Consider the following 13,204-nt stretch of genomic DNA (forward strand, 5'->3'; position numbering starts at 1 on the left):
ATGAATGGACAGATGGATGAACTGATGGACGGGTGGAGGAATAGATGTACTGGTGGATGTATGGATGAACAGATGGATGGATGGACAGATGAACGGATGGACTGATGAACTGATAGATAGATAGATAGTGAAACAGTTTTCTTTTCTTTCTTTTTTTTTACCGGAACAGATAGATCGATGGATGGATAAACAGATGAGATAGATAGATGAATGGACAAATTGATGGATGGAAGGATGTACGGGTGGATACATATATAGATTGATGAATGGACAGATGGATGAACTGATGGACGGGTGGAGGAATAGATGTACTGGTGATAATACAATAGTGCATTTTAGGACTGGGTAACAAAGGTGGAGTTTTTAGTACATACCTTTTACATGTTTCTATTTAACAGGTTCAATCTCACTGAGCTGTAGAAGGGTAACGTTCATATATTAGGGCCTAAAAAGTGTTTTCTGAAAATACAGGGTATGTTAGTGTGTCTTTGCACAAGGGTGGTGAGTGTATCTGGGTTAAAACATTAACTCCATCTTAAACTAACCTTATCTGCATATTTTACTACTGTAAGTCTCCATTAGGAGACTTATGCTGTTATCCATATTTTCTTTATGTAAAGGCTAGCTAACTTCCACAGCTCTGCTTGGATTTAGTAAGTCGTTCTCCGTGTTGTTACTCGTGAAGAATACATTAGAAGTAAGGTCACATTAGAACTAAACTCAATCGTGCCTGATACTGCAGACAGCGGTATCTGTAGACCAGTGTTTGAAATAAATTATAATGTAAATAACAGCATTTCAGTTTAAAATGTTTTTATCAGTGGCACATTTCCCTATTTATTTCTTGTTCTTGTTTCAATTCTCTTTACTTCTGTGCACAGTCATTGATCAAGTGCTGGTTTTAAATTCTGTAGCTGTGCTGTGTAAAATTGTTATTCTTTTAACTCAAATTCCTTTAAGATGGTTATTAACTGTTAAAATTAAATAAATACATTTTTAAAGTGACGTGCATTGTCCTTAATGTTTGCATTTTTGCATCATGCTTGAAAACAAGACCCTAGTTCAAACACAAAGTAGTGCAACTAGTAATCTTCTCATTTGTTGTTCTTGAGAGCCCCCTAGAGGTGTGAGTAAGTTTTACAGATATAGTATTACAGGGGCGTAGCCATCACTTTAGAAGTGAGGGGGACAGAAATGTTATATATATACAAAAAAAAAATGTTATAATATATATAAATATATATATATATAATAAAACATCAGGTCATGCACAGACTATCCTGTCTCTTTGAATTTAAATCTATATTTATTCACACCGGCTCTTGAAAACCACTATGCGAACACACTTGCCCGTAAAAGTGCGGGGGACGAATTTACGTGATATTAAAAGTGGGGGGGGACACGTCCCCCGCGTAATCTACGCCCCTGTAGTATTACAAATATGGCCTTAAATGCAGATTAAACATGAAGGCAATTGTTTTCAAGTCTACATAGTATAATGTATAAGTTTCATTAATACAAGAACTTGACTGGCTGTCAGGTCAGGCCAAGCTCTTCATGAGATGATCTTGAGTGGCCAGATAGCGCTTCCTTCTGTTGGTTTTATACATCTCAATCCTCTTTTCTTCTTCTACAGGGTTGGCCAGCACTCCCACCCACCTCAGGCTCTCCTGGGACTGGCTCATGGCTGTCTTTGGTGGCATGTTTTTATATTGGTCAGGCCTAGCTACGGATACCGACAAATGTTTGTGTTGTCTACTTCCTTTTTGCTGTTTACAGGTCTTCTGGGAGCATGTGTGTCCTCCATGCTTGTTCTTCAGCATTCTCATGGTCTCACGCGTTGCTTGTGTAGACTGTATAGAGGCTTTTTGTCTATTATAAAGGTTTCAGCTAGTGTTGTTTTCCGCTGAAGTTGTCTCAAGGGTTAACCCTCTTGTGATACCTGAGAAGGTGACAATGTCAAAAGTCCTGTGATTTAGATCATTATGTTAATGTTAAATTATTGTGAAGATGCCTAAACTAGTGGCTGTACAGCATCTTTCCTATATTCATTTACATTTAGTCATTTAGCAGACGCTTTTATCCAAAGCGACTGACAAATGATGACAATAGAAGCAATCAAAACCAACAAAAGAACAATAATATGCAAGTGCTATGACAAGTCTCGTTTAGCCTAACGCAGTACATGTAGCAAGGTATATATATATATTAATAATAAAAAGAAAACTAGTAGATAGTATAGAAAAAGAATAGAGAAGGCTAGTGTTACTTAGAGGCCCTTTTTTCCTGAGTTAAACTACCCACCTGTGTTAATATGAGAATGAAATGGTCTGATCTGATGTGTTCTGATCCACAGTTATGTTTCTTGGTCGTTGTTTTATGAGAGAGTTAATATGCTAATTTTATTTAAATACTGGAAACAACTACAACTATTGTATACTAAATATATCTCCATGGCAACTATACCGGAAATGTACAATACATTTCCTAGTGGAAATATAAATAAATTTGATCGATTTCATTATGGTTTATTTTTCATTTAGAATGTGCGAACGTGTCATTTTTATAACAGTGTTTTGTAGAATTCATAGGAAGTGTTTTTGCTTATCCACGCAGAACGTCTGTTTTTATCAGTTTTGGCTTTGTAACGAAAGCATTGAAGTGGGCGGGGCATAGAGCATTAGCCAATCGAATACATTTGTAGCAAACAAAGAAGTTGAAGGGGGCGGGATATTGTAGGGAAATGTTCGAGCATGTCGTATGCCAAATAATACAACTTCGCAATATAATATAAAACAACTATAACAAATATACAAGCGTGTATATTTTATATACATTATTATATTATGTTCCTGAAACGATGGTGTAAAGATTAGAATGGGCAGAGCTTATTGAGTTTCGTTTTCAGATGGATGCGTCTGGATCACAACAACTGTTCGATGACTGGGACGATATTAGCGACTCGGAATTTCTCAACATCCCTTCCGAGCAACAAAGCATAGGTAAAATAGTGTGTAATTTTGGTAATTTGTTGTGAATTTAATCATACTTTTAATTTTGTACACAGGATGGCACTGTCGTATTATGTGTGTAACTTTGTTTGTTTGTCTATCATCTGATATCTTTTTACCTGTGTCTTATCTTTCCACTGAAAATAATAAGGTACAACTTGTACATAGTTGTTAAAGTTTATACATACAAACAATGTATGTTTTATGTCTTTCGAGAGCCCCAGTGTCATCTCAATAGTGAATCTGATGGTAAACACTCAGTGAACTTTGATAGCCCCTGTGCGTCCACCTCATCATCAGTGCACAAGTAAGTCATATGATGATGGTTTGTGGAAAATTGTTAGATATTGTGTGCAGACATGGAACCCAAGTTATTCTACTGAACTGTAACATTTGTTATTTCTTTGTTTTGTCACATAACATTGTTCTTCTATTCAGCAGGAATGAAGAGGCTTTGGGACAAGAAACTGTAAATACAGAAAATGTGAGGGGTTTAAAGAGAAAATGCCTTCATGAAAACAGCTTCAGCCCAATGCAACGCTTCTTCAAGCGGCATCTGAGTGTGACCCTCCTGTGCGACCAGTCTTGGTGTGAGATGAAGACTGTTTACGGTCTTTTAAAGCCATTTGTCAAGAGAAAGGAAATGCAACGTGCTGAGGTGCAGATCGGAAAGGAAATTCATTTATCAAGAGGTGAACACTGATACACATTTGAACACAGTGCAACATAATATCTCAATCATATTCAGTAATCCGATCCATGACTTTCATCTCCAGAACGGGAGATTCAGGACGTTGTCCCTGTAGATATCTGCACTAGAGAAGATGCAGAAGCCATCAAACTTCTCAACATGTTGCACATGATACCGCTGTTGGAAGCAGGTGAGTTGACAATGTTAAAACAGTGTTTGGTTTGGTACTCAGATCAGTTTTAAAGGGGTCATATGATGTTGCTAAAAAGAACATTATTTTGTGTATTTGGTGTAATGAAATGTGTTAAATCGCATCATATGACCCCTTTAAACATTTCATTTTCAAACATCTTGTTTCAGGAGAACGCGTGCGAGAGTTTCCTGTGTTTGGTGTGCTGGAAGGTGTTTTTGTCATGGGGGTCATTGATGAACTCATGTATAGCCAGAAGGGGGAGCTGGTCCTAAATGAGCTCAAGACACGCAAACAGAACTCCTTGCCTAGTTCTGCACAAGATAAAGTCAACTGCTTACAGGTGAGTTGGGGTTATTTATTGCAGGTATGGCCTTTGGTCCTCACTCATACAGCAGTAAATCATTGCACTGTGCTTTTGTGAACAGCTGCCTTGTTCTCACTGAACTTCATTCCACATACATTTGGCCATATACAGTGGTGTGGGCTCAATTTATGTCCTTTTTTATTAAAATACAAATTTCTAATACATTTAAAATGATGGGCTCCTGAAAATAACAAATGCCGTACACACTATAAAAATTCGATTTAATTTTATTTTGGGGGGCATAAAGTCAAAAATGTTAGGGTGATACACCTGTCCTGATATCATAATTGAAAAAGCCTCAAATTCTAAAAAGGAAAACCTTAAGTAGTTTGGTGTAATCGTTTACAATTATCTTTGAAGAAAAAAAATCTGTTTATAGTATTGTAGAATTATTTAACCACTATTACAGTATTTATTATTTGAATTAGCTTTTGTTTTTGTATTTTTAATTCTCATTTTATTTTATTTTTTTTATTAATGTGGTTATGTGGTTGAGTCATTTGTTTTCTTAGTTTTAATTTATTTTATTTCAGTTTTATTTTTAATAATTTTAGTACTTCAGCCTATTTCATTTAGTTATTTAAATTTTTCATATTTCATATTTATATTTTGTTTTATTTGTTTTATTTAAATTATCAAAAAAAATTAATTTCAGTTTCAGTGAACAATAACAACACTGGAAAAACAATATTTTAACTCAACTGCATGTTAAAATTTGAGCAAATTTTTTCCCGCAAAGTCATGTGGTGCAACCAGCTAAATCTTGTGGTGTGACTCCCCAAAACTTAATGATATTAATGAATTAATGATTGATGATATTATGAAAAATACTTTTCACCATGATAAATATTTTTTAAAATGTTGGAAATCGGCATAAAACGTTTTTGAGAATCATATGAAATAAATATGAATAAAATAAAAAAACTACATTTCTGAGAACTTGGCACATGTTTTTTGGCACAGATTTTTCCTTTCTCTTTTATTTTTCTATATTATGCACACCTTAATGCATCTGTTCTTTAAACTATCCATCTGTTATTCAGGTTGGCCTGTATAAATTACTATTTGATGGACTGGTGAGAGGAGAAGTGAAGAAAGACCATGTTTTAAATCACCTTAAACTGCGTTCAGGTCAAGTACTTGGAGCAGGAGTCCAGGCCCATGCTAAAAGCATTGGGGTCCAGGTGACTACCTTTGAGGAACTGGTTGATGCTCTGCTAATAACTATGTCTTGTTCTGATCTTCCATGCATTGACCTGCTTCAGATCGAATACTATCACCAAGGCTCTAGTGGAGCCATTGGGACCAGGGTCGCTCCTTTCGATGAAGCCCAACTACGGGCAGAGCTTCAGGGTCATCTGGCCTACTGGAGAGGTCAGAGGGAACCCAAAGGGGTGGACATAGAAGAGGCCTGGAAATGTAAATCATGCCTTTTTGAACAAACTTGTAATTGGACAAAGAATAGATTGCAAGTATCTGAACAACAAGCAGATCATGCTAGCTCATGATTCAGCATTTTACAGATAATACAAACATTTGTATGTGGTGACTATTTTTGTCATGTTATTAACTTTTATACTTTAATTATTGTCTTATGTGTACTATTTAAGTCTTATAGTTTTAAATACGCATATATTATGTGAAGGTTATTGTGCAGCTCTATAATGACTGTGAGTGAAGCGTTGTGAATTCATAATGCATTATATAATGCATAATGCAGTTTTTGATTAGAATGGCTTTTTAATGGAAGCAAGCTGAAAGCTTCCTCACTTTGTGTGCATTAAGAAGTTTGTCACTAAGCTAGTGGAACGGATATGTTTTTCAGTCGACGATAACTTCAGTCAAGTGTGTCTGATATAATGCTGATAAATACATAATGCATTTGAAGTGAACAAATTACATACAGAAATTCTTAAATTAAAATACATTTTAATTATCTTTAAAATAATAATAATAGTAGTAATATTAATAATAGTAACAATGAAATAGAATCCCATATATATATATATATATATATATATATATATTTAGTATATTTATTGGTATTGTTAGTTTCCCCTGTTTATCTCCTTTATTTCTTTTTTTAAGCAGAGATGTGCATCATTACCTATAGCCATTATGTAAAAATAGTGTAAAAGAAATTATTAATAGGTTAACAGTTAAAATATTAATCCTTAACTAAATTATGAAGTATTTTTTGTTGTTTATTTATACTGTATGTCACTAACAAAATATTTTAATTGAATGATGAAATGTGTGCCATTAGATGGTGCTATTTTACCATTTCTTATTTACTAAATCACTGAATGTTTAGAATTTATGTTGAGCCATATCTGTAACACGATAATATGATAAACAATTTGATAACTATGACATTATCAGTTTGTATTTGACAGTTGCTAATATTAAATCAGTGATGCGCTGTGCCAAAGACTGGAAATGCCATATTTTGATTAGCAGATCCCTCGTAGTGATAATCTAGTGTTGATACGGAGAGGCTGGTTTATTTGGCCCTGAAATTTCATCTGCACTGGCACTGACCTCAGCACTGCTGTTCTCTGTGTCGTCACCCAGTGCAGGCCTTGGAGTGTGCCCTTGTTATCAATATGACACACTGAGACTCTGAATGACACATCTGACATTTAAAAGAGGCCACACACTCCCTCAGGGTGCTTCCCGTCTGAACCTAAATCACACAAACAGTTTAGTCAATCTTTACATTCAATGGCTGAATTTGTTGTTGGTTAAGGTGTGCAGGCTCCTTTGCATGGCCATGTATTACAAGCTGTTTTAAATAGCCTTTGGAGGCTTGTTTATTTTATTAATGAATTGACTCATTCCGTTCCTCATAATAAGCACACAACTGACTGCAAATCTCAATACAGAAGAGGCTGCGTTCTAATTTGATACCCGGCTTTGCCCATGCGCAGACATCGAACACCCGTGAGGCTGAGAGCAGCCGTTATTAGATTGTGTTGGTTGAGGTCTGCTCTAATCTGCTAGTCGATAGGCTAAAAGAGCCATTCCCAGTGCTTTGTTTGCTCATGTCTGCACTAAAGCACACCATCTTCCAGCCATAGGAAGCTGCAGGACGGTCTGGTCTGATGAAGTCACTCAGGCGCTAATGACCCCTCATTCGAGGCTCTTAAAAGCACTCCTGCTCACTCAGTCTCTAGTAAGATGCTTCAGCACTTCACTTCAGCCTTTGTAAACTCATGTCACCTGGCAGACAGGAGCCATGCAACACTAATGTGGCCTATCGTTTCATGCTCTGTTTGTGTTGCTCACCGAACTCAATTCCTGCCTCTCCTGATCAATCGGTCGCCCAATAAAAGGGTCTCTGAATAGTGATTGCATTAAGGCACAGACAAAAAGAAAATAGAAGGCTCCGTGCCTTTTTACCTATCATGTGAGAAAAAGGGTTAAATGATGCGTAAAACTAAATGCAAACATGGGGTGATTTAATTGATGTTCATGTGAGTGCGCAGTGCATGGGAGCTAATGCAGGTAAAAATTTATCAGGACTTTGGAATCATTAATTTTGCATTGTGATATCTTAAATTGATGAATGTCATTGGTTTACATTGGATTACATCATTCCCTGTAGGCAAATCATTCTTCTAGAATATTACACAGAGTGAATCATGGAAACAGTACCAGATAATTTTTCAAATCTTTAATGTGTTTTCTAATATATTCTAAAAACTGTAAATAATAATTGCATACCATTCAAAACTTTGGGGTTGGCAAGTTTTTTTTTACTGTAATGTTTATGAAAGAAGTTTCTTATGCTCACCAGGGTTGCATTTATTTGATTAAAAATACAGTAAAAACTATAGTATTGTAAAATAATTTCACAATTTAAAATAACTGATGGAAAAACTTTTGAATAAAATTTTGAATAAACTGATTTTGAATAAATACGAAGCATTTCATATTATTATTCATTCTTAGCATTCTTTTTGAAAATAATTGTGCTTTATATTATTTTTAGAGAAACCATGATGCATTTTTCAGGATTCTTTGATGTACAGAAAGTTTAAAACAACATTATTTGAAATAGAATACCTTTTGTAACATCGAAAAGGTCTTTATCATCACTTTTGATTAATTTATTGATAATTTTTACTGGCTGGAAGTACAAACAATTTGACTGAACTGTAAAAATAAATCAGTGTAATATAAATCTTTTTGCATTGTGGTAAGAAGCATCTTTTTTACATTATGATAATTAAGATGTGGCAATAGGGTAATTATGAAAACATGCAAAATATGTCCCAGACTTATTTTCAGCTGATTCACTTGTTAACAAATTCTCAAGGACGGTTTACTTCAGTGTAAATGAGATGCATGTGATGAAGGAAATGAAAAAATAAGAAACCGAAAAATTTTCTTGCAAAGAAATAATTCATGGTACATAGACTAAAAACTATGCAGTAAATCCATTAAAAGTGTAAGCCTGTGACGCAGATCTCAATACAGAGTGACAGCGGTCTGCTGCCGCAATAATGTAACCGAGCCATGTATTCAGCTCCACCCTGCCCAGTGTGGAGATCCCCACACAGTCAAATGATCCCTGTCTGGAGCAATTGAAACCCACAGGCCTCTTTACCAAGCTAAAGCAAAACATGAGGAAGTCCTTGGACTCAACCAGCTGTCCACAACCCCAATCTCACTGTCATCATTAGTCAACTGACGAAAACACCACTGTCTCCAGTTCTGACTCTAATCCCAGGGATCAGTGCTACAGTGCGGTGTAACTAGAATCTGCTGCGTGTGATCACAGAAACTGACATCATCATTTTGATAATATAAAGAAATATTAGTCTGCGTTTCGACTAATGCAGAGGAAGGGAGAAGATGGTTGTCAGAAAAAGTACACTTAAGCCCAAACATCTGATAAAAACATCACAATAATCCGCACAACTCTAATCCATCAATTAACTTCTTGTGAAGCGAAAAAGGTGCGTTTATAAGAAACAAATCCATCACTGACATTTTGAACTTAAAACCATTGCTTCTAGCTAAAATGCAATTCCATAATCCATAAAAATGCTTCCTTCAGTGAACAAATCGCCTCATCTGAATCAGAGAAATATGCAGATCAAGCACCATTTACAAGCAAAAACAGTTTGGATTATGGATTATGAACTGGTATTTTCATCAGAAGTGACAGTTTAAAGTTAAAATGCTTTAATGGATTTGTTTCAAAAGCACAGCTTCTTACTTCACAAGATTTTAATCGATAGACTGGAGTTGTAAGGTACAACATGTGGATTATTGTGATGTTTTTATCAGCTGTTTGGACGCTCATTCTGACGGCACCCATTCACTGCAGAGGATCCAGTGATGAGCAAGTGATGTAATGCTACATTTCTCCAAATGTGTTCTGGTGAACAAACAAACTCATCTACATCTTGGATGGTCTGAGGGTGAGTACATTTTCAGTACATTTTCATTTTCATTTTGGGGTGAACTGGTCCTTTAAGGTGATGAAGGTTTTTTTTCACTAGGGAACTCACAGAAAAATGTAAGTGATATTTTGAAAAGCATATGATGTTTAGCAGTCTAATGCAATGAATTTTAGGTGTGACCAAGTTAATACATTTTTGGTGCCAAGGGTAACATGCACTTTGACAGCTGCATAAAACAAGCACTTTTTTTACTCAGCTGTGCTCATGCACAGAGGGCTCTTGTGGACACCTAAGAGGAGTTTTGAATGCATTCAGGTCATTTGATACCAGGCCCTTTGTTTTGCTGTAAAGCACGTCTTAATTCACTCTTCTACATTTTTGGCAGAGCACATAAACCATTAGTGCATTACTGCCTTGAAGGTTCGCGCAAACCGCCTTAAAACATTGCAGATCTGATTTCAAGCACATTTTGTCCTAATAGAGTAATTGTCCTCTTGTCCTGGAAAGTAACAAGCAGAGAGGAGTCTCATTTTTCATTTGGTGTCGTGGGAGGGAGTGTGAGAGAACCGCAAACCGTCAGCGGCCTCCAGGAAAGACTCTGAAGCATCCTTTAACAAAGACGCCAATAACTCCAATTGAAACAAATTAAAGCACATGGGGCTGAGATAAGAGCAGGCTGTGTTTATGAGAATGTGAGTGCAATTGCATGGGTTTGTTTAAGGGGAAGTGAGAGTGAGTGCGCATATTAGTGGCACAAGTGCGTTTGTGTGCGTGCGGATGCAAGCTTGTGTACATGAGAGATTAATTGAGCTATTCATAAATGTGCTGGGTTAATGAAATGGCAGTTGGCAGTGACCGTGGCGCACAGGAAGTGCTGTAACAAGGCTTTATCTCTGTCACAGCACAGAAAGAAACACAGCTCATTATGTAGGTCACAAGTCAATTTGATAACTTACATTTCTGAGGCAATAAAGTGCTACTCTAAAGAAGAGTCAGGGCAGAACTGTAATATGAAAAGTTTACGAACAGCCACTCTCATCTATCCAGATAAAACCACATTATGTTTCTCATTATTGCAATATATATATTTTAGACTGGTGACTTTTTTCAGTACGGTGGCAAGAGCAGTTTACCCTTAGGTCGAGCACACACTCACACAACACACACGTTTTGCTTATTCATGCAAAATGAGAAGATATGAATTCATTTGCTATTTTTAGCCTGCTCATATAGTGAGTCTGCATGCTTTGGAAAGGCAGAGGACATTTGGCAATTCAAGCAGAGAACAAATTTGGCAAATCATGTAGAAAAGGCAGACGTAACCAATGTAGATGAACAAATCGTGCACATTAAAAATGAGTTCTCACAGGACTAATTTCGCTTGAGCAGTCGCTTAGATGAAGCACTTAAAAGGAAAGTTAAAATTTTGTGAATTAAATTGTGTTAATTAAAAATCATTTACCCTTTACCCCACCCTCATGTTGTTCCAATCCAGAAATAGTGTGAAACACAAAAGGAGATGTTTAGCAGAATGTTCACACTGCTCTTTAAATATAAAAGTCAGAGGTGAACAGGGGTTGTTAAGATCCACCATGTCAAAAACACCATAATAGTAGCCTGTTGCATGCTATATTCCAAGTCATATGTAGCCATATGATTGTCATGAATCTTGTAAATACCAAATTTGAATATGCATATGTTCATGCTGCATGAATGAGGTTTTCAGTCAATATCAATAACATCAGTTTTTTTCTTTCCCACAAGCATGTCATTTGGACTACTCTTATGACATTTTTTGTAATTTTGTCACTGATCATTCACTTCTGCTTAGACAGCAACGTAACTGTCATGTTCAAGTACCATAAGGACATCGCTAAAATAGTCCATGTGTCATCAGTGGTTCGACCTTAATTTTTTTAAACAAAAGTAATGATTTTATTCAACAATTTCTTTTACGTGTCAGTCTTCTACGTGTGTTCACAAGAGTACCATGACACATGCGTGTGGTGCTGCTGACGCAGGAGCCGGTGTTCTGATATAGAACTAATTGTTGAATAAAGTTGCTATTTTTGTTTTCTTTGTGCACAAAAAGTATTCTCCTAGCTTCATAAAATTACGGTTGAACCATAGATGTAACGTGGACTTTTAACAATGTCCTTACTACCTTTCTGGAACGACATGAGAGTGAGTAATTAATGATATAATTTTCTATCCCTTTAACTGTCATAGCATGGGTTATACTGGACTGAATCAGTTCAGTCCGAAACTATCAACCAGCTTGGAATATTATGCAAATCTTGTTAAGAAACTGAAACAACAATACAAATGAAAACAGGTTTTGTTTGGCACATGATTTTTTTAAGGTGCATGTTGGTGTATATAAAATATGAACACACAAAAAGTAATTATGGAGCACACCTACTGGAAAGCATCTAGTTTGTATTAAGCAAATGGAAAACCAGTATAAAGTGACATTCGAAAAATGTCACAGTGTACAGGAGGATAGGCAGATTTGATCAACAAGTTAATTAAATATGTTAACATGCCAAAACAAACATCTCTGAAGCACCGCAGGCCAGATGATAACCTGGCTGTCCACCACCGGGGGAATGAAGAAGGTGCAGCAATGCTGTTATTCTGCTGGGAGCTGAACCTGAAAACAAACCACTTAGTCTTAAAGGATATTCTGCTGCTGTATAAATAATATATATATTTTTTAGATTTATTTTTGCCATTTTTGTCTTTTATTTAGATAGGACCGTGTAGTGAGTGACACAAAGCGATGTGGGGGAGAGGGGAGGGGGGGATCGGGAAAGGTCCACAAGCCGGGATTCAAACTCGGGACGCCCGCAGCGCAACGGCAATATACATCACATGGACTATTTTAAAGATGTCCTTACTACCTTTCTGGGTCTTGAACGTGGTAGTTACTTTGATTTCTATGCAGGGTCAGAAAGCTCTCGAATTTCATCAAAAATATCTTAAAGGGTTCATAGGATGCTACATGCGCTTTTTCAAGTTGTTTGAACTGAAATGTGTGTTGGCAGTGTGTGTACACATCCACCCTATAATGATAAAAATCCACCCAGTGTTTTTTTTTTAATTGTGTTAAATGTTTTCCCCTTTCTCAAATCGAGCCGATCTCAGCTGTGTGGTGTGATGTCACAAAAACAGGCCCCTCCCACGATAGTTTGATTGACAGTAACGTTTCAGCACAGACTGGACTGGTGTCTTACCTTAGACCCGCCCTGAGTGAGCTGTCATCAGTCCGCCATTGTGTCGACTCCAGTGCAGGGGAAGACAATAATTTCTCCGATTAAGCGATTGAGGTGTTTTGTTGTTGGATGTTATAATGAATATAGCAGTCGTCATTTACTCCCGACATCTGAGCCGCTGAAGACACAGTGGATTACGATTGTTTTTGAAGGGAATGCTCCCCTGATCTACCTAAATTCGTTTATGTTCGTGCGAATCATTCGTGATCCAGCTTCACTTACAGAAGAAGTGAGTATAAGGTTTTTTATGAATCTT

At 36.5% G+C, this 13,204-nt stretch overlaps 1 protein-coding gene across 2 annotated transcripts; it reads left to right on the forward strand.

Moving 5' to 3' along the window:
- Positions 1-2,690: 2,690 nt before the first annotated feature.
- LOC107743668 (exonuclease V-like) lies at positions 2,691-6,177 on the forward strand. 2 transcript variants are annotated; one of them, XM_016557032.1, is made up of 7 exons: positions 2,691-3,002; positions 3,228-3,318; positions 3,450-3,703; positions 3,788-3,892; positions 4,063-4,235; positions 5,303-5,443; positions 5,525-6,177. In XM_016557032.1, exons 1-7 carry the CDS (start codon positions 2,909-2,911, stop codon positions 5,765-5,767), a joined length of 1,101 nt encoding a protein of 366 aa, XP_016412518.1. In that variant the 5' UTR covers positions 2,691-2,908; the 3' UTR covers positions 5,768-6,177. The 2 variants fall into 2 exon arrangements, with proteins under 2 accessions (XP_016412518.1, XP_016412517.1); XM_016557031.1 differs by having other exon boundaries at positions 2,693-3,002; positions 5,303-6,177.
- Positions 6,178-13,204: the final 7,027 nt, after the last annotated feature.

This window comes from Sinocyclocheilus rhinocerous, unplaced genomic scaffold (assembly GCF_001515625.1).
Source record: "Sinocyclocheilus rhinocerous isolate Xijiao unplaced genomic scaffold, SAMN03320098_v1.1 scaffold166, whole genome shotgun sequence".
NCBI classification, from domain to species: Eukaryota; Metazoa; Chordata; class Actinopteri; order Cypriniformes; family Cyprinidae; genus Sinocyclocheilus; species Sinocyclocheilus rhinocerous.

What these genes read in the sequence shown, in the direction of transcription:
- LOC107743668 (XM_016557031.1), top strand. Translation starts at nt 2,909, where the DNA reads ATGGATGCGTCTGGATCACAACAACTGTTCGATGACTGGGACGATATT. An exon ending in GATACCGCTGTTGGAAGCAG is followed by an intron (nt 3,893 to 4,062) that starts GTGAGTTGACAA and finishes ATCTTGTTTCAG; the next exon opens with GAGAACGCGTGCGAGAGTTT. An exon ending in ATAAAGTCAACTGCTTACAG is followed by an intron (nt 4,236 to 5,302) that starts GTGAGTTGGGGT and finishes TCTGTTATTCAG; the next exon opens with GTTGGCCTGTATAAATTACT.